Source organism: Doryrhamphus excisus, chromosome 2 (genome assembly GCF_030265055.1).
Source record: "Doryrhamphus excisus isolate RoL2022-K1 chromosome 2, RoL_Dexc_1.0, whole genome shotgun sequence".
NCBI lineage: Eukaryota > Metazoa > Chordata > Actinopteri > Syngnathiformes > Syngnathidae > Doryrhamphus > Doryrhamphus excisus.
In genome coordinates, this window is record NC_080467.1 from 8,890,424 (window position 1) to 8,913,627 (window position 23,204).

The 23,204-nt window shown below is 43.6% G+C and overlaps 1 protein-coding gene across 2 annotated transcripts in view; it reads right to left on the reverse strand.

Annotated features, from left to right (window-relative positions):
• The window catches only part of LOC131105625 (potassium/sodium hyperpolarization-activated cyclic nucleotide-gated channel 1), an 89,879-nt gene that overhangs the window by 64,224 nt on the left and 2,451 nt on the right, over positions 1–23,204 (reverse strand). Inside the window, exon 1 of one of the 2 annotated variants that reach the window (XM_058053970.1) lies at positions 4,414–4,906. The exons of the other annotated variant lie outside the window; for it this stretch is intronic. Within the exon in view, the coding sequence (XP_057909953.1) occupies positions 4,414–4,769 (356 nt within the window). The 5' untranslated portion in view covers positions 4,770–4,906. Of the gene's footprint in view, positions 1–4,413; positions 4,907–23,204 lie in introns of those variants that run through there. 2 annotated transcript variants of the gene reach the window in all.

Here is a 23,204-nt window from a genome sequence, read left to right on the forward strand (position 1 = left end):
TAAAAACATCTTGCAGGCGTTCTGAAATTCTAATGCATTTACTTCCCCTCGTTTGCAGCCGAAGCCTCGCCAAACGGCCATTTCTTTCTTTTTTTTTACAGAGCTGGTCACAAAGCGTGACGATGCAGTGAGCCACACTAACACTGCATCCAGCTCTTGGTACATCATTGAATTAAGCGCTTGCTTTAACACTACAGCTGTGATGCACGCAAAAAAAAAAAAGCCCTGCCCCCACATTAACCAATGTGCTTTCAGTTAAACTTCTGCTTCGAGCTTTTATTCCTTTTTGGTGTCGTCAGTCTGCTAATTGGTCAAGCAGCTCGGGACGACGCACCCCATGTAGGGATCGAAAGGAGAGACCTGATCGCTGCTTTGGGAAACCCCAGAGGCCTCAGTGGCGATGCCAACGATACACGCCACAGGCCAACTGAGTTAATTAAATAAGCAGATCTCAACACGTCTAACAAAGTGAATAAGAGCGTTGGAGTCCATGATTAAAATCCCAGGTTTGGGCGATGGAGCAACTGTAAAAATATTCCTCGTCACTTAAGAGCTGATTAGTATGGATATGGATACATGTCAATGTATCATTACAGCCATATTAAGTATTATTAGTGACAAGGATCAATGTTGTGCTATATGTCGCAAGCTAGCAGGAATACACAGAACAATAACACCAGATTGTGGTAGGCAGCTAATGCTAACAAACAAAATGTTTAACTAAAATTAATTAATCCACAGTCCTAGTAAGTATATCTTCCCTGCATTAGTACTCCGATTAGATTTAGTTTCTACATTTGTACACAAACCATAGTACCCTACCCCCCGTTGTCTATAGCTCTATAAAGCGTGAAGGAATTTCCATGAGAACGATCCCGCTCCAAATCACGCCACCTCCTATCTTACCGTTGATGTCCTCCCGATAACAAGGGCGACATTCATCGTTATCTACGAGTGAGGGAATCCCACCGTACTTCCTCGCCATCACTCCACTCTTTGCATGTACAATAACGGGCAAGTGCATGCAGGGGGGACGACACGGGGGATCAAACATTTGTGATACGGCCTTGATTTTACGACAGTAGTTTGGTTGTCACTTCACAGGATTGCACACAATATACTGCAACACCTTGCGCAAAACCTGGTGTTGGGGTAGTGAATGCACCATGGAGGTACATGGAAGTACACGTTTACTAGATGGATGCAGACTCAAAGAAAATCAATACAGACGTAACATAGGTGGGACACAGCCTGTGTGAAAGGGAATAGTGGTGTCGTTGTGTTGTTAATGGTCGCTGAATGACAACTATTTTACCCGACCTCATCAGATGTGTAATTATCCGATTGCGGGATAGCATCAGAGCGGTAAAAGAGGTGGGGCCACTGTCTGTGTGAAAGGGAATAACGCAAAACCGGGACTAGGGTTTTCTCCCACCCTGTTCATTGATGGCGGGATGGCGTGTCACTGTGTGAAAGCGCACATGATTGAGGCAATAGAACGCGTCACTGTGTTCTGTGTGAAAGGTGCAGGCAAATGATGGATGGGGGGGTAACAGAGGCGTATGTTTTGCCTTGAAACGCTTTCAAACTACAACAAAGTCCTCTCTTTGGCGTGAGCAGGTATACGAGGCCGTGCACGAGACCTCTCGAAAAAAAAAAACATATGAATAATGAATATTACTAACTTGTCATGAATCTTTAAGCAGCTACAGTGTACAAAGACTGTATTGGCTATTACGTTACTTGAAGGGCTCACAGTCGCTGATGATGGATTGGGTTCACGTATGGGAGCCTTGTTTTGGCGTTTTGTCAGTCCTCCTTGAAGACAACATGAGACTGTAGAATGCGGAATGAGCTCAAGAGAGGCAGATAAACACCAAAAGCAATCAACAGTTGAACTTTTAAAGCTACAGCAGCATGGCAGCTAGCTTGACGTCCTACGTCAGCTGAGAGGCAATTTGCCAGCCCCCTTTAAAAAAAAAAAAAAAGTGCCCTTTGGAAAATGTCACCGGAAGTCTGCGGGGGGAGAAAGTCCACTCTGCTTTAGGGACTTGGTTTTGTGGCCCCAGCACTTACAAGACCGGAAGGCTGAAAATACCAAGAAAACTGAGCAGGGTCTCGTCTTTGGTCATCTTTGAGAGGGACTCAATCTCTTACATAATCGTTTGGAGAAGCCACTAAGCTTACCGACTGTGGTCTTGTGCTGCTAAGCCTTGACCACCATCGCTGTATGGCCACAGTATGTTTCTCAATGGGACTTTTGGTTACGTTTAACTCACTTTCGTCGAGTTATGGCAACAAAAACAAGGACTATACTAGTAGATTGATGTGAGATCCCGTTCTTGGACGAACAGAAGACAGATAATCCCGTTTTTAATGTGTTCGCCCTTGGGGCTAGGGCCACGACCTTGCAACTACGCCCCGATCACCACAACTTCCCCACAAAAAGTGGCCCCCGTTCAAGCACAAATGCCAACAGCCAAACCGATCATATGCGGGCCTACATCGGACTTGGATTGGCGTAGCAACAACGTCTTCAGTGTCTGGATAGTTCCTTCTAACTTCAATCCCAAATCCATCATAATCGTCGTCTGTGGGGTTTCATTTCTGAGCTGTGAAATTTAGTTGAAGGATTTTCCTGTTGTGGCAAAATAAAGACTACATTTCTAATACCTTTAATGGTATTAATTACTTATTAGTCATAGTACGTATATGCTTCTGCCTTTCATGGCAGAGGAGGGGCGCTCGATTCCCGACCAGGGTTGCTTCAGGAGGGGCATCCGGTGTAAAAAGTAAAAGCCAAACCAACTTATGTGATTGACTTGCTGTGGCGACTCCTAACAGGGAAATGCCGTCCCTAATATAAATGATATATACAATTTGACATAACTGAGCTGTTTTAGAAAATTCCCACAAAATCAGGCATTTATATTTTACATAATTATCTTTACCCAGATCTTCACCAAAATGTAACTCGAATTTTGCAAGGGAAAGTATGTAAAGGTTAAGAAAATAACACAATGTGGTGGCCATGTGGCTGTCCAAAGTGTGGCCTACAAGCCATTTGCTGATCATGTTTAATGTCCTTAAGGCACATTGTAAAAATATTGTGAAACATTGCAAAAATACTAATATATAAAAATAATAATAAATAAAGGGCGGCACGGGGGTCGAGAGATTAGCGCGCAGACCTCACTGCTAGGAGGACCAGGGTTCGATTCCACCCTCGGCCATCTCTGTGTGGAGTTTGCATGTTCTCCCCTTGCATGCGTGGGTTTTCTCCGGGTACTCCGGTTTCCTCCCACATTCCAAAAACATGCTAGGTTAATTGGCCACTCCAAATTGTCCATAGGTATGAATGTGAGTGTGAATGGTTGTTTGTCTATATGTGCCCTGTGATTGGCTGGCCACCAGTCCAGGGTGTACCCCGCCTCTCGCCCAAAGACAGCTGGGATAGGCTCCAGCACCCCGTGCAACCCTCGTGAGGAAAAGCGGTAGAAAATGAATGAATGAATGATAATTAAAAAACAGCAAAAACACTTAACGTAACATGTGTTGATGCTAATAAAAGTACACTTGTAACACAAAGCATCCGCATATGCAAACTTTTAGCATATTCACACTGAATTGGAGAATAAGACACTGAAAAAGTGACAATAATAAAATGGTCCCCGCATCCTTTGATTTTGGGGTTGAACAACCCTCCTGCATACATACAGGCCTAGCAGCTGTAAATAGGAACCATGGACAGCTCCACGAGAAAGGATGCTTGTAATTGATGAAGCCGACCGTGAGGCAAGGCAGCGTGTGGCCAACCTACCCCCCCCGCCTGCACCTGGGCTCGTTCATCCCATCCTATTCTATAACAACAATGCATGGTATGCTACCCCCCCACCCCCCACCACCCATTTCTGTCGGCACATTCCATCACATTACAGAGTCAAAATGACATCACATCGAAGAAAAAAAAAAACTGACAGTGAGTGTCTGCACATAGACACCCCCCCCTCACCCCCCATTCCATTCGTCATCTTCCCGCCGCCTGCAGCAGTGTAATGTTTACAAGCATGATGGTGCATTGGCACCGGAGCACAGGTAGTGCTCGTCTGCCTGCCTGCCTGCCTGCAATATGTCGCAACGTGCAAAAACAAACAGCTTTTCGGCCATTCAAGGACATTTGCGCAAAAAAATGCCGCAATAAAACACAGTATTGATATGAAAATCAATGTACGCTTTCAGGCAGGTGAGTGCTATAAAGGTGTGTGTGTGTGTGTGTGTGTGTGTGTGTGTGTGTGTGTGTGTGTGTGTGTGTGTGTGTGTGTGTGTGTGTGTGAAAGCGTGCAGACCCTCAAGGAGAAGAAGGGGGGGTGTACAGAGTGGGGGTAAAGGCAGGTGTTTCTGTTTCCGCCTTACCTAAAATCGCTATACGGATGAATGATCCAGTATCCGGCCGTCTGGACCCTCTCCTGCTCCTTTTCCACCGCTTTCTGACTGCCGAACATACGCAGGGAGAACTTATTGACTCCGGGCTGCATCATGGCCCCGAATTGCCTCTGCATGAACCCGTATTGCCTGGCCGCCCCCTCCAGATCGTCAAAGCCCACCATGGCCTCCTCCCGCTCCCCCTTGAAGCCCACGGAGTTGCCATGGTCCTTCATGTTCTGGCTCCCAGTGCTGTTTTTCTGTATGGAGTCTTGCCTCTGAAACACATTATTCCCGTCCGCCTTCTCCTCCTTGTTGCTGGAGAACGAGTTGGATTTGTCCTCCATTCTGCTGCTGCTGCTGCTGCTGCTGTGCGGTTGTGGCGTCTGCAGACCAACTGGGGAGGACGCGCCGTTTTCTCCTTTTTTTTTTTTCGCTGAGCTTCTCCTGGTGTCCTTCACAGTGCTTCAGCTCCTCCGCCTTCCGACGCGAGTGCTGCAAACTGAGACCCGGTGGCCGAGAGCCCCCCCCCCCCCCCCCTCCCTCACCGCACCCTCCTCCTCCTCCCTGCTCGGTGGATCAGCTTTCTTGGGTTACCGCCATCTACCGACGGGACTCGAACCATCCACACACACACACAGTACATGCACACACACTTCGTCTCACTAGTACACGACACTGCGGTTTCAACTGGAACATTGCACCTTATTTACATAATGTGGATCATGATCATGATAGCCCCCCCCCCTCCCAGCCCCCGCCGCCCCATCAGGTTCACACATGGCATCCAATACATGAGGGACACCTGCACAATCCACCACAAACGCTGTGTCAGCAATTCTGCTCTTAAAAAAAGGATGATAATGCTAATAATTATATCTTACTGTAGTATGCAGTGGCGCACATTTGGGTTCCAGTTTTGTGCACCACTGAATATTACAATATTACATTAAAGGGATGCTATACAACTGGTTCAAAATGTAAAAAAAAAAAAAATCCAAGGAAAACACGCAACAGCATCAGGTAAAGTTAAACTGCCTAAAAATTGTTGCTAATTTTATGTCAGTTCGTGAATGTTGGTGTCCAACAATCTCTGGGATACAACCAACCAGTGGCGTCATTAGGCCTATTTTAGGGGGGCTAAAGTCCCCCTAAAATGTTCTTAAGCCCCCCTAAATTTGATATTTTTAATAGATTTTTTTAATAGAGTATTTTTGTTATTTTTGACAAATTTTATATAATAGGGCAAAAGCAGGCTAATAAGCAAGCCAATAAGCAGGTTAATACTAGCCTACTAGTAGTAATCAGAAAAATAATAATGATGATAGTAATAATAATGGGCTAATTAATAATATAATAATGTTTTTAAAAAATCTTTGACAAATTTCATATAATAGGGCAAAAGCAGGCTAATAAGCAAGCCAATAAGCAGGCTAATACTAGCCTACTACTACTACCCACTACTAGTAGTAGTAATAATCAGAAGAAGAATAATGATGATAGTAATAATAATAGGCTAATTAATAATATAATAATGATTATTATATCATTGATCACTGTCCACTGGACAGAATGGTTGCAGAGCTTGAGCAGCGGTTTTGCAGTGTAGATTGTGTGTACTTGTGTACATTTAATGGTGGCCTAAAACAACTCAGTATCTCTACTAAATCTGTCCCAAAGTGGGAAAGTTATATCCCGGTTTTTGTTCCTTATTTGTTTTTTGGAGTTTTGGGGATTTTTTTTAATGTCTACTCCATTCATTCATATCCTGTGCATCTCCAGGGGGTTAAGCCCCCCCTGTCCTCAGAACCTAGTGACGCCCCGGCGACCAACCATTTACATTTTGTTGCTATGATAGGTTATACCTTCAATTACAGCTAAACTTAGCCAAATGGCTAGCAGTAGCAGACACGTCGTCACAAACACAAAGCAAGAGGGCAGGATGTAATGCTTGCAGGGTGTCGTAATACACTCCGCTCAGAAGACGATTGTGACGATACACAATATTGGGTTCACGAGATGATATTTTCACATTACAATAACTACCAATGTTGACGCATGGAAAAATAAACTGCAGATTGCAGCAACAAGCTCGGCTAGCTAAATATAAAAAGAAAGTCACAGCTGACAGAGCTATTTTAATATGTGTAGAGAAGCCTTCATTGTTTTTCAAAGCTATACCCCGAGTGAAGTGATGAGCTAGAGAAATAGGTGCGAGGGTATGTCACTGTTATAATGTCATAAAAAGGTCATTTTAATAATAATAATAGGGGCCTTTAAATAGCACTCTGAGTAGCGTCTGGTTTAGGTAGACTGGGTAGGATATTAGCCGGGATGTTTTGCATGTTTGATGGTGGCCTGTTATGTAATCATCCAAATGCTACCCTAATTGAAAGAGACATCGCCTGATTTATTTTCCTCCTTTCTTTTAGTTTCCTCTTTGAATTTGGGTGGATTAGTTGGCACGCCAACTGTTCACCCTCTTCACATGGCTTGTGTAACTTTTGGTACCACAGTTAATGGTACAGGGAGGCGGGGGGAGGGTTGGAGGGTGGGGATAAAGATTGCATAAGATTTATAGCTGAAGTAATACTGATATTGAACAAAGTGAAAACCCCAGCTGGCTCGTGTCAGAGGAAACAAATATATTTACAGAGTCAGAGTCACATGAGGTTCTTCTTCTACCATACAGAGAGGAAAGTCCTCTTATTTTTTTTTTCTTATTCGCAGATCCACAGAAAAGTCCCGTGTTGTTCTGCACCGTGGTCTGATGGTGACATTTGATTGGCCGGCTAAAATTGCATTGTGTCTCTAAGATTACATCCAGTCATCTCTGCTTACGGTCAATAGCTCATCTTGACATGAAGCATTTCATAGCCCCGCACTGGCAGCTATTACTTATGCCACAAATAGCATCCGCCAGCAAACAATGGCAGCATTGCATTACCTTGCCCCCCCTTTCTCTTTTTGGTTTTGCAAGTCATTGGATGTAATGCTAGGTTACAGTGTCCACACGATATGTCAACGTGATCTCTCTTTTAAGTCAATAACAAATTCCAAACATCTTGGCGGGAAGGGAAGCCAAAGATGACAAGCGATCCTTTTGCCATCTTTGAACTCCTGCTGTGTCACCGACTATTTTAATTAAACCGTGATTGGAGCCCGGAAGGAGAGTAGTGTTCTAATAGGATTGCAAGTTTGGTCCGTCTCCAAGCCGAGGCTATCATGGTATATCATGGACCACAGGGATGAGCCTGGACGGGGACCAGCTGAGACCAAAAGTTGGCTTAATCACAAAACATTATGAGACTGGGTCAAGGATATCATGTCCTAAAAGACGGAAATACTGCAATATAGCTTTTTCACTTCTAACCTGATGCTGATATTGCAGCCTTTAAGATCGGCCCATACAGATATCGAACCGATATTAGCACCGACCATTCATACTTTCATGACTTAATTTGTACAGATGCTACAAAAGGCTTGATCAAGTGATATTACTCAAACACAGAACTAAAGACAACTGAGAAAACAAAACATGGGAACCTTTCTGTTACCGCTAACGTCTGTTACCGCTAACGTCTGTTACCGATTTCTGTGTTCTGTGTGGTTGTAACGTGTGTATGACAAATGTACTCGGATCTTTTTCGGGCTTTAGCAAAAACTATCACATGCTGCTTTTGTGATCAGACATGCTGGAATCGATCGTTTAAATACAAGTGCCGATATCAGATCACGGTATCTGAGTGTTCTAATAGGATTGCAAGTTTGCAAGCCTTTAAGATCGGCCCATATGGATATCGAACCGATATTAGCACCGATCATTCATACTTTGACTTATTTTGAATTATTACTCAAACAGACAACTAACAACTGAGAAACAAAACACGGGAACCTTTCTGTTACCGCTAACGACTGTTACCGCTAGCGACTGTTACCGCTAGCGACTGTTACCGCTAGCGACTGTTACCGCTAGCGACTGTTACCGCTAACGACTGTTACCGACTTTGTGTGATGGTGCTTCAAATGCGCAATGAGTTTGGTTGTAAAGTGTGTATGACAAATGTACTGATATCTTTTTCGGGCTTTAGCAAAAACGATCACATGCTGCTTTTGTGATCAGACATGCTGGAATTGATCGCTTAAATACAAGTACCGATATCAGGTCACGGGTATGTTAATTCTAGCATAACCTGTCTGACGCTTAAGATTATGTGCTCAAGGGTCGGGGTCATATCTTTTCCTAGTCAAGTTTCGGCCACCATATGGTACAAATCAGGTAAACCGATAGTAAAGCTTCAACTTTGACCCTTGGAATATGAATGCCTCGATAGTGGTTGAGGTGTTGATGCACCATTGACAGCCTTTCACTGTCTAATTCCAGATTTGTGGCATACGCAGTGTCCACTTGCTAAGCATAGTAATCCCAAAGGATTGGCAAGTATTTTTAGTAATGGATTTACTGACGTCTGTTGATCCCTTGATGGGTAGCGTCTTTCTGAACGGACGTGGGGGGAGGAATGTGTACCTCCAGTTCTGCAAAGTGCAGTCGTCATCGGATGGAGTAGTTTTGGAGAGTTTGCCTCTAAATCTGTTTGGGAATAATGCTGAACTAGTTGTACATCTGTAGACTTTCCTTTCGATGCCTTTTCTTATCATTTGTTCTCCCTGTTCCCGTTTCGTCAAATCAGGAAGGCTTCCCGTTGACTAAAAAGCACGCACCATCAGCAGCACAGCAAGGTTAAAACTTCCAAAAAGGATCTCCCCCGTGGTTCCAACTATTACCACACACGGCGTTCTGACCTTGCTGTGTTCCAAACTTGATTATTACATATTTGAGTGAAGAATTGTGTTGCCAAATCCAGAAACATCCCAGAAACAACACAGCCAACCTGACACTGAAGCAGCAGAATCATTATAAAGTTTAAAAGGTGTCTGCCCCAAAAACACTGAAGGTCGTCCGAAAGCCACAAACACACTAATTGCCTCGAGGATTTAATAAAGACCCCTCTCTCAGGGCGTAATCCCAAGAGCCCCTTCCCCCCCACAACAACTAGCTCTACTCATCAAGACAGGATTTGCACTCGGGACATGTGTTGCTGACAAAACCCAAGATGTTACAAGAATTTCCTAATCGAAGGTTTGAAAACAACATCAGTGCCAGAGTGAATGCTATCAGTGGAATACAGCGAGACATCTGAATTCTAATGTCCTTAAAGGTCATACAATTTGAAAAACACCCATTTTCAGGCACAAAGCCAACCATCATTGGTCAAGAGTACTACATGTCATATTTGGTCCATCACTTATCATGATTTTGTTTTATGATGTTCTTGTCCAATTATTTTTAAGCCTAAGTTTTGTACAAAAAAAGCAGATTTCACCATCCATCTTAAAATAAAACCAAACTCTCCATTTGTATGGCTGTACGGATGTTAAAATTGGACTACAATGACCGGAATATAAGATGAATGTATATAAAAAATGACCTCTCTCTTTCAATAGCCATATTTTTATCATGTTTCCATTGAAAGTTCAAACTTCTCATCATCGAGAAGTTGTTTCGCTCCAAATTCTGTTTTGAAGCAAAGACGACGTCGTTTTCAGATGGTTTTCTTTGGGAAAAAACAACACGGTAATCGGTATGCCGAACTTTCCTGAGTAATGACGTACTGTAGGGTATGTTGATTGGTTAACTTTGTCATCTGTAACAACTACAACACCCAGCAAAGGTAGATCAGCTGAAGGCTGGTAATGACTTTTCTATTGATTCCTGTCACTCGCAACACAAGACTCTGCTTTACATGCGCAATTATCTTGCAGTTTAACAGTTTCTGTAGTTATTTGTGTACTTGATAACAGTAATACTTTACATGGACTACAGGAATGTTGTTCTGCAATGGCAAATGGGAACTTTAGCAACCATGATATTATAGAATATGGAAAGGTGACACTGAATTAAGATGCCGTCATCGGTATTGAAGTCTTAAGAATGATGTGCTAGCGATCATTGCAGACTGATAGAATTCCATGATGGCTTTTCCAGTAAATCATTGTCAAAGTGTCGACACGAGAAATGGCTTAACTCCAAGTAGCATTGTTAAATGTTAAGGCAAACAAGTGCTCACGGATAATTAGGAATCTGCTGAGAATGATGTGGCAGCGTCTTGACAGGAAGTTATTGATCCCAAATTCTCTGCTGATTGTCTTTGTCTTAAACGCTTTATTGCAGGAGGTCCGAGGCGAGTCTTTATCTGCATTTTACACCAGTGTGGTTGATGTTGTACTAACAAGTGGGTTTTTTTATTAGTCCCAGAGGAGATGTTAGGAGGCAGCCACAAGTCATATACATGCTGTCCTTCAGGCGTCTGATAAACTGTTAAGACACTGAATTTAAAAGGGATGACGTTCTCAATCTGTGGGAAGCATGTGATGCAAAAAGAAACAAGAATAGTGGTAAGCCTCCAATGGATGTATATTGATTAAATCTGTCACGAGCAGAGCAAGCAAGACGCTGAACTTGGCAGGCGTCCCACCCCGAGTTCATTTGGTTGGGTTTCCTTCTTTTCCTGTCACGAAGAACATCAAAAAGTCCAGAATTGTTATGGTAGGTTTACTGTAACAGAATGAAAACTAGAATTAATTAGAGTTAATTTGGATTATGGATTAAAAGTATTAGTTACCAGTTAGGTGTCCATGAAGCACACAAACTAGTCCTGTTTGGAGTTTTTGACATAAAGATGTGTTGCATAGTTGTTAGGTTCGCTTAGACTGGAATGGGCTCAAAGATCATCAGCAAGAAACTTGATGAGACCACTATCCTGCACGGCGGTTGAGTGGTTAGCGTGCAGACCTCACAGCTAGGAGACCCAAGTTCAATCCCACCCTCTTTTTGCATGTTCTCCCCGCGTATGCGTGGGTTTTCCACGGGTACTCCGGTTTCTTCCCACATTCCAAAAACATGCTAGGTTAATTGGCGACTCCAAATTGTCCATAGGTATGAATGTGAGTGTGAATGGTTGTTTGTCTATATGTGCCCTGTGATTGGCTGCCAACCAGTCCAGGGTGTACCCCGCCTCTCGCCCGAAGACAGCTGGGATAGGCTCCAGCACCCTCGCGACCCTTGTGAGGATAAGCGGTAGAAAATGAAAGAATGAATGAACATTTTTGCATTAAAAAAACCTGTAAAATCCGCTAACCGGGCTGCGAGTGATTAGCGCACAGACCTCACAGCTAGGGGACCAGGGTTCAATTCCACCCTCTGCCATTTCTGGGTGGAGTTTGCATGTTCTCCCTGTGTATGCGTGGGTTTTCCCCGGGTACTCCGGTTTCCTTCCACATTCCAAAAACATGTTAGGTTAATTGGCGACTCCAAATTGTCCATAGGTATGAATGTGAGTGTGAATGGTTGTTTGTCTATATGTGCCCTGTGATTGGCTGGCCACCAGTCCAGAGTGTAACCCGCCTCTCGTCCGAAGACAGCTGGGATAGGCTCCAACACCCCCCGCAAATTGGGAAATGGAAGACAAACAGAAGGCTACAAGCCTAGCATGGATTCTGATGCAGTTTGTTGAGGCGCTAAATAAGGGAAAATGTTGAGGTGGAATCCTGAGTTAATCTGTGTTAATTTTAGCTTGAAATGTCTTTGTTGATATATTTTTTAAAAGACATTGCAAAACTCTGATCGAAGCATGTTGATGCAATATTTATGTGATAATGGAAGCCTCCGTTGGCCTTCAGTCTAAATCGACCACTGGCCATCAACATTTTACAGCCATGATATTGTAAACATCTCTCAGTGTGCTGATCTGCAAACTACAAAAGTCATATTGTTCAATCGGTCAACGCGTTTCTCAAATATTTGCACGATCACCTTCACAATAACATGCTGCCTTTTTTGCATTGTCAGTTACTGTAAATAAACTGCAGTATATTGGCATAATCCTTCCAAAAGAGGTCAGCGGACACGTCCTTAAATCCAAGCCTAAGTCCCTTTGAGCTCATCCTTATGAATAATACAGAAGCAAACAATGGCAAGGTGCCCCGGTTCGATCCCGACCTAATGAATCCAGCACTAATGACTCACTTAGCTCATCGGTAGACCAAACATTGAACGCAGCAACACTCTCAACACACACCTCATTGGATTAACACGGCTAGCATCAAACAATCCTAGCTTGTGTTGAATCTTGAACAGTAATGTGTCCCCGGGTGCCTGTTTATGAGCATCACACGTGTGGTAGATCATCTCACTTTTCATGTTGCTCTACACTTCACAGATAAAAACTCATCAAATGGTAGCTGTAAGTTCCATGATTTTGTTTTTCTTCAGCGAGTAGACTAACCTAGCATGATGCTGATGGTAAATACTTTGTGTATGTAGCCGCAAATGATGCCCTCCTCCCTCGGCCCCTGATGTTGTAATCATTAAAACAAATGACTGGAAAAGCAACAATGCTCTCAGTCCGTGTTTACAACGTTGGATGGGTTTTGAACGTTTCTCTAATCTTTCTCCAGTGGAGTAAAGCAATTGCCATTTCGATAATTAATCTGTCTGGCTTTAGTAGGCGTCGAGTTGAGGCACCCGCTCCAAGCTCACTGATTAGAACCTGTTGTTTTGGAGACCCAGTTCTACAGTATACACACTGTTTGGCGCTATTTTAGCTAGCAGGGTGCTGCAAACTGTTTGGAAGTTGGGGATGTGGGATGATTGGGTTCATCGCCTCTGCTGTTAGTGGGTAGCTAAAAGGAAAACATGTTTATATGTACAGTATTATATTTGCCGCCAAAACACCTACAGTGGAACCTTGGTCAGCGTACGCCCTGGTTAGCGGATTTTACAGGTTTTTTTAATGCAAAAATGTTCATTCATTCATTTTCTACAGCTTATCCTCACGAGGGTCGCGGGGGTGCTGGAGCCTATCCCAGCTGTCTTCGGGCGAGAGGCGGGGTACACCCTGGACTGGTCGCCAGCCAATCACAGGGCACATAAAGACAAACAACCATTCACACTCACATTCATACCTATGGACAATTTGGAGTCGCCAATTAACCTAGCATGTTTTTGGAATGTGGGAGGAAACCGGAGTACCCGGGGAAAAAGAAATGGCCGAGGGTGTAATTGAACCCTGATCTCCTAGCTGTGAGGTCTGCGTGCTAACCACTCCACCACCGTGCAGCCCACAAAATTTATTAAAAAGGGAATCTCGATGGTCCTGTCTTCTAATGTTACTGGCATGACAAGGTGATCCCATCTAAGATTTTTTCACAGTGGAGGGGGCACCATCAATGGAACTTAAGGTTGTGTAGGGGCGTCAAACGGCAGTTGGCAGTTGGCTATGTGGAGGCCCTGCAGGGCGTCTCTCTCACGCCTGAAGGCCCTCATCTGGCTTTTCCCAACAGGACAACGCCATCCACAAAGACAGATTTTGGCGCTGAAGTTGTCGAATATCAGAATGGGTACGCTGCTTACATCAGAGAGTCACTTGCACCCCACGTGAAAAAGCTTTGCCCCTGCATCTCTCATGTCATTGATGCAAATCCATCAATGAATGCAGACAAGTGCTGCACAGGATGCTGACAAGCACCCAGCCGCTGACTGATGTTACGGCCATGAGGGGGGCTTTCAAGAAAATGAGGTCTCGGTGCCAGAACATGCAGCCATTTGATGAACGACTTCAACTTTTCACCTTTAAGGAGATCTAGCATCGCCGATCACCAATGATACACGAGTCCAGTGTTTCTCCCGCTGCTTTTTTTTGTCTATGGATGGACAGTGGACTTTGTTTCATCATCAAAAAGCCAAAGTCATGTTCTCCAACAGCTGTGCAGGACACCCATCATGCAGGAAAAGCACTATATCATGATTGATAAGACCAAGCATTGTCTTAATTAGGACATTGGGACAGCGCATGCAAAACATCCCATTCTGACGCTCATTTATTTCCACCGCCATCATTTGGACACCCGTTCCCCCCCCCACCTCCCTTTACACAACAGGGCAAACAAGCCGTCCTGTGATGGATTATCTAACAGCATCCTCCCCTCATACTAATAAAGTAGCCGGAGTAACACACGGACAACAGCTGGCTGAGCAACCGCTGCGAATATAGCTAGTTCCAACCCCCTCTTCTGTTCCCTTTTTAATCTTATTATGCAATTTTGCCAGTGTTTCAACAGAAATACACTCGGATGAACTTTCTGCAGAGCACAGCTGAGGTCTCTCAGAGTCAACAGTCACTAAACTTGGGATGATACTGTTAGATGTGCTAAATATACTCAGAAATCATATAGGAATTGGATGAATCCATTGCAGGGTTAAACTGTCATTAAAGGTGCTCGTCTTTGCTCAATTTAATGTTTTTTTATTTTAAATATCAGTGCACGCAGAAACTATGGTGTACTTTTGATGTGTGATGTCTAGAATTCATTTATGTCTGTTTTAATATATCATATACAAAATACAAGTATAAGAAAATGAATTGATGCTGTTAAATATAGACGGTTCATGCCGGTATAAAAGTATTTGCATTCAGGTATTTTGCATGTGTCCACATGTGTCCTATCGTTCTGTAAACGTGACATTTGAAAGGGTTGGGGTGGGGTGGGGGGTGTCATCTGTGATTCTAATGAAAAGGTTTGGCAGGAATACTCAAGTTTCCTGTCGTCACTCGTGTCGGTCCGAGGCCGGCTTGTGTTTACAAGCTGCGCCCAGCACACCTGATACTTTGCATGTCATTCTAGAAGCCGAGGGAGCCATGACACAAGGCACTGCAGGTAAAAGATTTGGCCTAAAGATAGAGCTGTTTAGACTTAAAATGTACGGAATTAGTTAAGGAAGTCCGATTCTATAACATTTTCCAAATGTAAAAACTGCGGTGTGTACTTTATATCAGTGAGTATTATCAAGATAGGAGCATGTAGAGTTGTTTGTAGATAACAGGAGGCACAGTTCACTGCATGATTAATGCTGTGGTTAACCATGTAGCCGGTAGATAAATCACAGGTTCTGCTTAAAATATAATCTTAGTGGCTTTGTCGTCAGCACAGCTGCATACAAGGACTTTTATGTAGGTCAGGTTAACAAATTGCGTTTCCGCCGACGTGACGTACTTCATAGGGTCATGTGAGGCGATACCTGAAGGGCATTTTTTGGTGTGTTTTTACCTGCTAGTGTCACTACTTTGCAACTAATAAATTTATTAAATTTTGACGTTTAGTGTGTCAAAAATAAAACACTGGCGGAGGGCTACTAATTTAGTGTTACAACAATGCGAGCCTCGGCCTAGCAGAATAATACATGCTGACTGTGCTGTAGACAACTCCATTCTTTAAAGGTGACCTATTATTCTCATTTTCGGGCTTTTGTATCGAGTTGTGGACTCCTATAGAGCAGCGACACACAATAACCTGCAGCGTTTACTAAAAGCACTTTTAAATCTTCTAGATTCCATCCACAAGGCTAAGTTTGGCCCAGCAAACTTCACACAACACAAGGCTACCCTTGTGTTGAAGGGTAATGACACATCTGTAAACAGCTGTGGACCCACCTTTCTATCATAAATGATATTCTCTCATGGTCATTACTCATCTCGTGTCACGCTGTCAACCTCAGACGCCGCATGCAAGATGTGTCGTGCATCTGATTTTTAATTGGCCAACCCAACAGAAAACCTGGTTGATGTACTTTCAGCAATAAAACAGATTGTTAGAAATCAATAGGAAAGACACGGTGTTGGGGTTGGTGGGGGGCGGGGGGGGGGGGGGGCGTGCTGTACTGCAATGCAGTCATAGAAGCTCTAAAGTTGAAGGTTGTACAGTTGAAAAGTCAAGAGATGTTTTCCTCAGCCGCAAAATGCCGCAAAATGCCGCAAAATGCCGCAAAATGCCGCAAAATGCCGCAAAATGCCGCAAAATGCCAACAAAGACTCAATAGCGATCAGTTCAGTGACCATCAAACTCTACAGAGCATTTTTGTTATTTTTCCAGTGACATACCTGCGAGAACAGAACATCAGAGGTTATGTGACGGAAGCGTAGTAACGTTCACAGGAGTACGACTCCGGCATCATTCACTCCGGCAGCATTTCATCGTGAGTTATGCTTAGTTAAAACTACCGTATTTTCTGGACTATAAGTCGCTCCGGAGTATAAGTCGCACAAGGCCAAAAATGCATAAATAGGTAGAAAAAAAAAACATACATAAGTCGCACTGGAGTATAAGTCACATTTTTTGCGGGTAATTTATTTTCCAAACTACTTGACCAAAACAGACATTACGTCTCTTGGAAGGCAAGTTCTAACATTAATAAAAGAATAGAGAACAGGCTGAATAGGTGTAAGATATGCTAACACAATGCTTATTCAGCGACACAAAAAATAAACATGAACAGAAAAGGTGTCCAGTCTTTATGTAACATAAACAGTTTTTTCATTTATAAGTCGCTCTGGAGTATAAGTTGCAGGAACAGCCAACCTATGAAAAAAAGTGTGACTTATAGTCCGGAAAATACGGTATTTTGGAGCACTTTATCTTTCTATTAAGAAAAGTTTCCAAATCAACATACTCGTTTTGGACCTAAATGTTCATCTGTTTTTCGTTTATTTTGCCCTTCCTTTTATACGACTAATTTGAATAAATTCTCTCATCAACTTCAAAAGCAAACACTTCATCAGCACCTTTATGGAAGACAAAAACACGAGTGGGAGGGCAAAACGAGAGTGCAAGCCTAAGTGAATTGTTGATCCAATCTATTAGGGTAATAGTTGCATTAAACAAAATTCAAGCGGGTGCAAAACACTCATCGACTCGCACCGAAACGTCTCAGGTTCCTCAGTGAGTACCTCTTCTCCGAGCCGTGTACCAAAGTGGCTGCAGCGACGCTTGCATTATCCTGAAGAGTGCAAGAGGTGGTCAAGTTGGCTCGAGAGTGTGTGCTGTTAATGCAATATCCAACAACTGTGTGTGTGTGTACATAAGTACTCAAAGGCCTCCTCTAATGCTACTTCACATGGGTTCTTCAGCCTCACTACGTCCCATCACTCTCACCTTTAATGCCTTTCACCAAAGGTAAACCCGCCATCTAATTCTAAATTAATATATTGAAGGACCTCAAAACAATAAATAACGTTGACTTGGCGGGCTTTATGTGCTGCCATAAACATGTTAACTGACATGTTTGTACTCATTAGGGTCTTGGTTGAGCTGGAGCCTATCCCAGCTGACTTGGGGTAAGACATGGTTAATCACAAGGAACATATAGACACACAACCATCAACAATTTAGAGGTAGCCTACAATGTATGTTCTTGGGGTGTGGGTGGATGCTGGGGTACCTGAGGTGAGGCTTTTTTCAGGTGGGAGGTGCATTCAGTGTTGCAGAGGCCTACTTGGGTATTTTAAGCGTGCATATATAGGTCCCTCACCAACAACTTGCGTCATCGCCATCATCTCTCCCTAGAAGCAGATGTATGGCCTGGAAAAGATCTCGTTCAGGCTTTTTAGAACAAACACCAAACGACACCAAGAGACATCAGACAGGAAGTAATGTCTCCTCGCTTCTGTCAAGTGTAGATGTAATGTAGTCTCTGCTTGTTTCTACTCTTTTATTCACTTTGAAATCAATCAACTTTTTTTCTCCACAAGTCTTGGAGATTATTTCATTTCTTTTCTTTTAAGTGAACCAAGACTTTTTGAATATCGTTTCATTTTTCAAACTTATCTGACGAGCCAGAGACTACATCTTTCTCAACATGCCCAGACACAAATGCGGAATCCCAATTCTACCCCTTATCTTAGCCTTGCTGAGGGGTCAACAGCCCTATTAAATATGAAGACTTGAAATGAAGGGGAAGGAGGAGCAACACCACCACTAGTGGAACACATTACTCTCGACTATGTGAGACAGGCACGGACTTCCTGGTTCCATTACACAATACTGTCTGCCAGAAATGAGCAGCTATTGATTCATTCATTTTCTACCACTTATCCTCACAAGGGTCGCACAAGGGGGGTGCTGGAGCCTATCCCAGCTGTCTTCGGGCGCGAGGCGGGGTACACCCTGGACTGGTGGCCAGCCAATCACAGGGCACATATCGACAAACAACCATTCACACTCACATTCATACCTATGGACAATTTGGAGTCGCCAATTAACCTAGCATGTTTTTGGAATGTGGAAGGAAACCGGAGTCCATGCATGGGGGAGAACATGCAAAATCCACACAGAGATGGCCGAGGGTGGGATTGAACTCTGGTCTCCTCATTGTGAGGTCTACGCGCTAACCACTCGACCACCGTGCAGCCCAGCTATTGATTACTGGGCTAAAATGTTTTCAGTTTTCATCGCAGCGCTGTCTTTGTGCAAATGAAATAAACACTATGAAGTCACGTTACTATCGTAAAACTGCCACACATTCGACAGTAGTCATAATTAAAACAAAGCTAACCCTCCACACGGCTAACACTAGTTAGTAAGCTACATTAAACGTATGTTTTTGTAGTCGAAGTACTCCAAATATTCAACCCTATTTTCTGTAAAGCACTTTGTTCATGTGTAGAAACGATGCTCTAAAAGAACTCTCCTTGCCTAATTTAGACGCTTGCCCCCCCCCCACCACAACAAGATAAATAAGTGAAAGTCATTCATAAAACAGGTCCCCCTCTGTGAAAGATGTATCTAATCTGGTCTGGCAGTATTGTAAATCATTCAGCTTAAAGCAGCCTGTACATTGATATGACTCTGGCTTTTTCCCCCCGATTAATCATGGTGAAGCCCATTAAACAACATCGACAGATGGCGCACACCAGATGTTCATGATTACCGGGAATGCAAAATGCAGATTTCAAAATCATTAGCAAATAAAAAAAAAGTGAAGGGAGGAGAAAGAAATTCCCATTCTTGGCTTCCGGTCAACAGTAAACAAACCAAATAGGAATGCCTTCCGTGTTTTGATCCCATTGGGGGGGGGGGGGGCTTGCTCCTGTTGATGTAATCACTGCTGCTTTGGAAAAAAAAATGGGGCTGGTTGGTCCGAGGTCCCTTGCCCAGATGTTGTTGCATAATAGGTCATTGAAATTGAAAGCAGCGTTTGTTTAATATCGGGTTCCAAACTCGGACACCAGGCGGCCAAGCTTTGGTTTGTGTGAGGCTGTCCACTGCCAGCCACGGGTGGGAAAACATCAGCCACTGCCGGTGAGCCGTCCATAAGACAGATGGATGGATGATGGATCCTCTTTGAAGGCGCAACAATATCATGATCGCCATCCACTGATACGCGTTCTTCCATTTTTATTATAGGAAAATACATCTCCTGGCGCCATAACACAATGCACATCGCACTTCAACTCTTTTCTACGTTTGTTGTGCAGTTGGCCAAAAACTATTAAGAGAAATATTTGCGCTGTAAGACCAACTTTCTACTGCTAACCCTGTACGGTTTCACAGGTTAGCTGACGTCTATTCCATCTGACTTTGCGCATTCAATCACAAGGGACATACAATACAAACAAGCATCCAAATCTTCAGACAATTTAGAGTCTCCAATAAACCTACCATGCATGTGAACACTAATTGTAAAATCATTAAACTCAATTTCAAAACAGTTATCTTCATGGGCTTGCTGCTGTAACGCTGGAGCCAAATTGATGTCAGGAACATAATTCTTTAAGGGATTATTGTCTGATGAGACTCAAGGGAAATTACTCAGTGGCAGCGTGGTAAAGTATTCCAGGCAAGTTATGCTGGTCAATGTCATCATAGATGATGTTTAGCTTTTTTTTTGGTTTTCATTGGTTTTCATGATCAACAAAAAATCTGAACTGATGTTAACCGATTTTTAGGCTGATATCTGTACCGATATATAATTATCGGACATCCCTACTTAAAAGCCAATTGTTGCTCGCAACATCCTAATGAAAAATGAAGGGCTTTGTAAGGCTCATAAACCCCTAAACAGGTCAGCGTGATCCAAGCGCTCCTCTGAATGGTTCTAGAAAAGTCGGGCGGTCGTTGGAGATTGTCTTCCCTGCATTATTCATCAACAGTCTCACCATACCTCCCACCCCAGTCCAACCAGGCACCACTTAAATCCTCCTTAAATCCCAGGACACACCTCAGTGTTTCCCTCCAGAGCCCAATTGAGGGCCTGCTGCCACTGCCGAGCATGTCGCCGAAAGGTCACAAACTGCAGGGGCAAAGGCTCAGTAGCACAATGCAACGAACCACTGTGAAGGTAACAGGGAACTTGTTTGTGTTTCTTAAAGGTCTTGTTCTGGATCTGATTCGTCAGGTACAGCAATTGAGCTAAAATTTAGTGGACTACAACCACAGATCTGCCAACCTTAAGGAAGTTTTACATACCCGAGAGCAGCAATATGTACAAAGGGGTTCCAGAGGTAAAAAAAAAAAAAAAAAAAAAAATCTTCTTTTCAGGTAAAGAAGGTAATCAACAATTCCAGAAACACAATTCTTAATGACCTGGCTCATTGATTATTATGACCTTAGCTTCCACTTTCGGTGAAATGAATGTTTTTACTCTAATAATCAGTGCAAGCTGACATGATGTACTCTCATTCTGAAGCCTACCAAAACAACCTCACATTAGGCCATCATTAAATCACTCTTAAAGCCTTTCATCAAGTCTTGATCTCCTTGCCGTCGTCAAGCTGGCAAATATTTTCAAGAACCAGAACATCAGTTTGGCATCCAGGCCAACGCAACCACATGACATCACTGCCTGAAACTGTAGTCTAAAGTCTAAAGTGTCTGTGAGGTCCACGGGTCAACACGTCACACTGCCCTGTAATCAGAGATGTGAAGGTGCCAGGAGGGATGCTCCGACAAGTCCACGGCAGCTCGGGCGACACGTTGCATCAGCGCATTACCTCAGCAATCCTTTGACCTGCACCAAAGTACCTTTGCTTCGCGGCCAGGTGCCCTTATCGAGTCACCGTCTAGATGAAATGAGCTTCTCTGATTTTTTTGGGAGGGAAGCTGCGATCAGGTGACTAGCCGCATTCCTATTGCCACGGTGAGACTATGTAGGTCGAACCCTCCTCTGAGGAATTAAAAATTCAGGATGGAAAGACCTGCTTTGCTCTTAAGAGGCATGAACAATGTTTACCTCACATACAACTCAATTACCCTCTTGTCTGAAGTCAGCTGGGATAGGCTCCAGCATACTCCCGCTACCCGAGTGAGGATACGCTGTATGCTGTGTGGATAGGACTTTCTTCTTCAGTGCTTATGCGTAAAGCCGATTACTACCACCTTCAGGCCTGGAGTAGAACATTAACAACACATGTTATTTTTAGGAATTATACAGCCTTTTCCACTTCCACTTCCAATGTGATAGATACTTTATTGATCTCCAAGCAGCTCTGAAAAAACGTCATAATAGTCAACAACAGCAAGTGTACTACTAATCATGACAGACTTTGTGAGAGCCGCCAACAAGTACTTTTACTTACAGATAGAAGGTAAGGCATTACACCAACAAAACTTTAACCCTTTCATGCATGACCCATGATAAACTGAGTTAAAAAAATGTTACTAAGTGTTTTTATGTGTCTTTAGACATAAAAATAAGAACTGATTTGGTTCTGTTTTTATACACCAAATTTTCAAGAAGTTATGAATATGTCCACATAGGTGGACAGCATGCGTTTGTGAATTTTGACAAAACGAGACAAACAGCAGTGCTTCAATTGACAAAACTCATCAAACTGCAGAGCTTCAACTGACAAACTACACAAACTATAGTGCATCAACTGACAACCTCACAAGGTTAGGGATAGGCCACAGATGAGGTGGTACAACCCTGCTACAACGCTGCATGCTTATGCTTATGTACTTATGTAGTCGATCAGTACTGAGATACAGTACTAGATCACCGTCTTGTGTGAAAAATTGCCATGCACCCAGGGCACACAGCCACATTGCAACACATGCAGCTGCACTTTGTTTTTCGTGTGCACGCAGGGTCTTGGGATCTTTGGGCATTTTTTATGTTGTTCAGCTGGGGCAAGAGGTTTCCAGGACCAGGCCTGACCTCCCCGGGTACCTTGGATGCAGGTTTGCGCTTTACAGGAATAGGAGGTGGGGAAGTGTCACTTGGTCTCCCTCTTTTGCGGACAGTGCCTGCATTTATCAATGAATGCGCCACAGATGCCTTGAAAGGCAGAAGACCACCCTAGTCCAATCCAGAGAATCTGAGGAGATGCCAGGCATTCACAACGGTTACATCGAGGAAGTGGAAGAACATTCTGATGTACCAGTGTTTGGTCTTGCATCTGTGAGGATACATTGCCACCATTTGGTCCATCAGGTCAAACACTCCCATATAATCGTTGTTGACCTTCACTGCAAATGCCCTGTCCATGGTGATGATCTTCTTATCTTTCTTGGACCATCTCTGTGCAACATCCGTCAGGTGCTTGCCAAGACAGGAAGAGACCAAGTTTGACAGTGAGATCTTCACCATTGGTGACAACAGAGATAGCTCCTCTTCCTCCTTCTTTGAGTTCTGTTGCACTCCTGAGTTTTGTTTGTGCCCCCTGAAGCCTGTTGACCCGGCATGTGCCAGTGACATAGATGCCCTGTTCCTTCAAGACAGTAATTAGTGGAATGCCACGAAAGTAGCTATCAAAAAACACCTTGTGGTTCTTGAATTGGATGTCATCACAGAGGCGCAAGATGACGTCTGCAGCCATTCCCAATTCGTTGACTGCACCTGTGCTGGCTGCACCCCTGTACACTTCAAAGTGGTACATGTATCCTGAAGC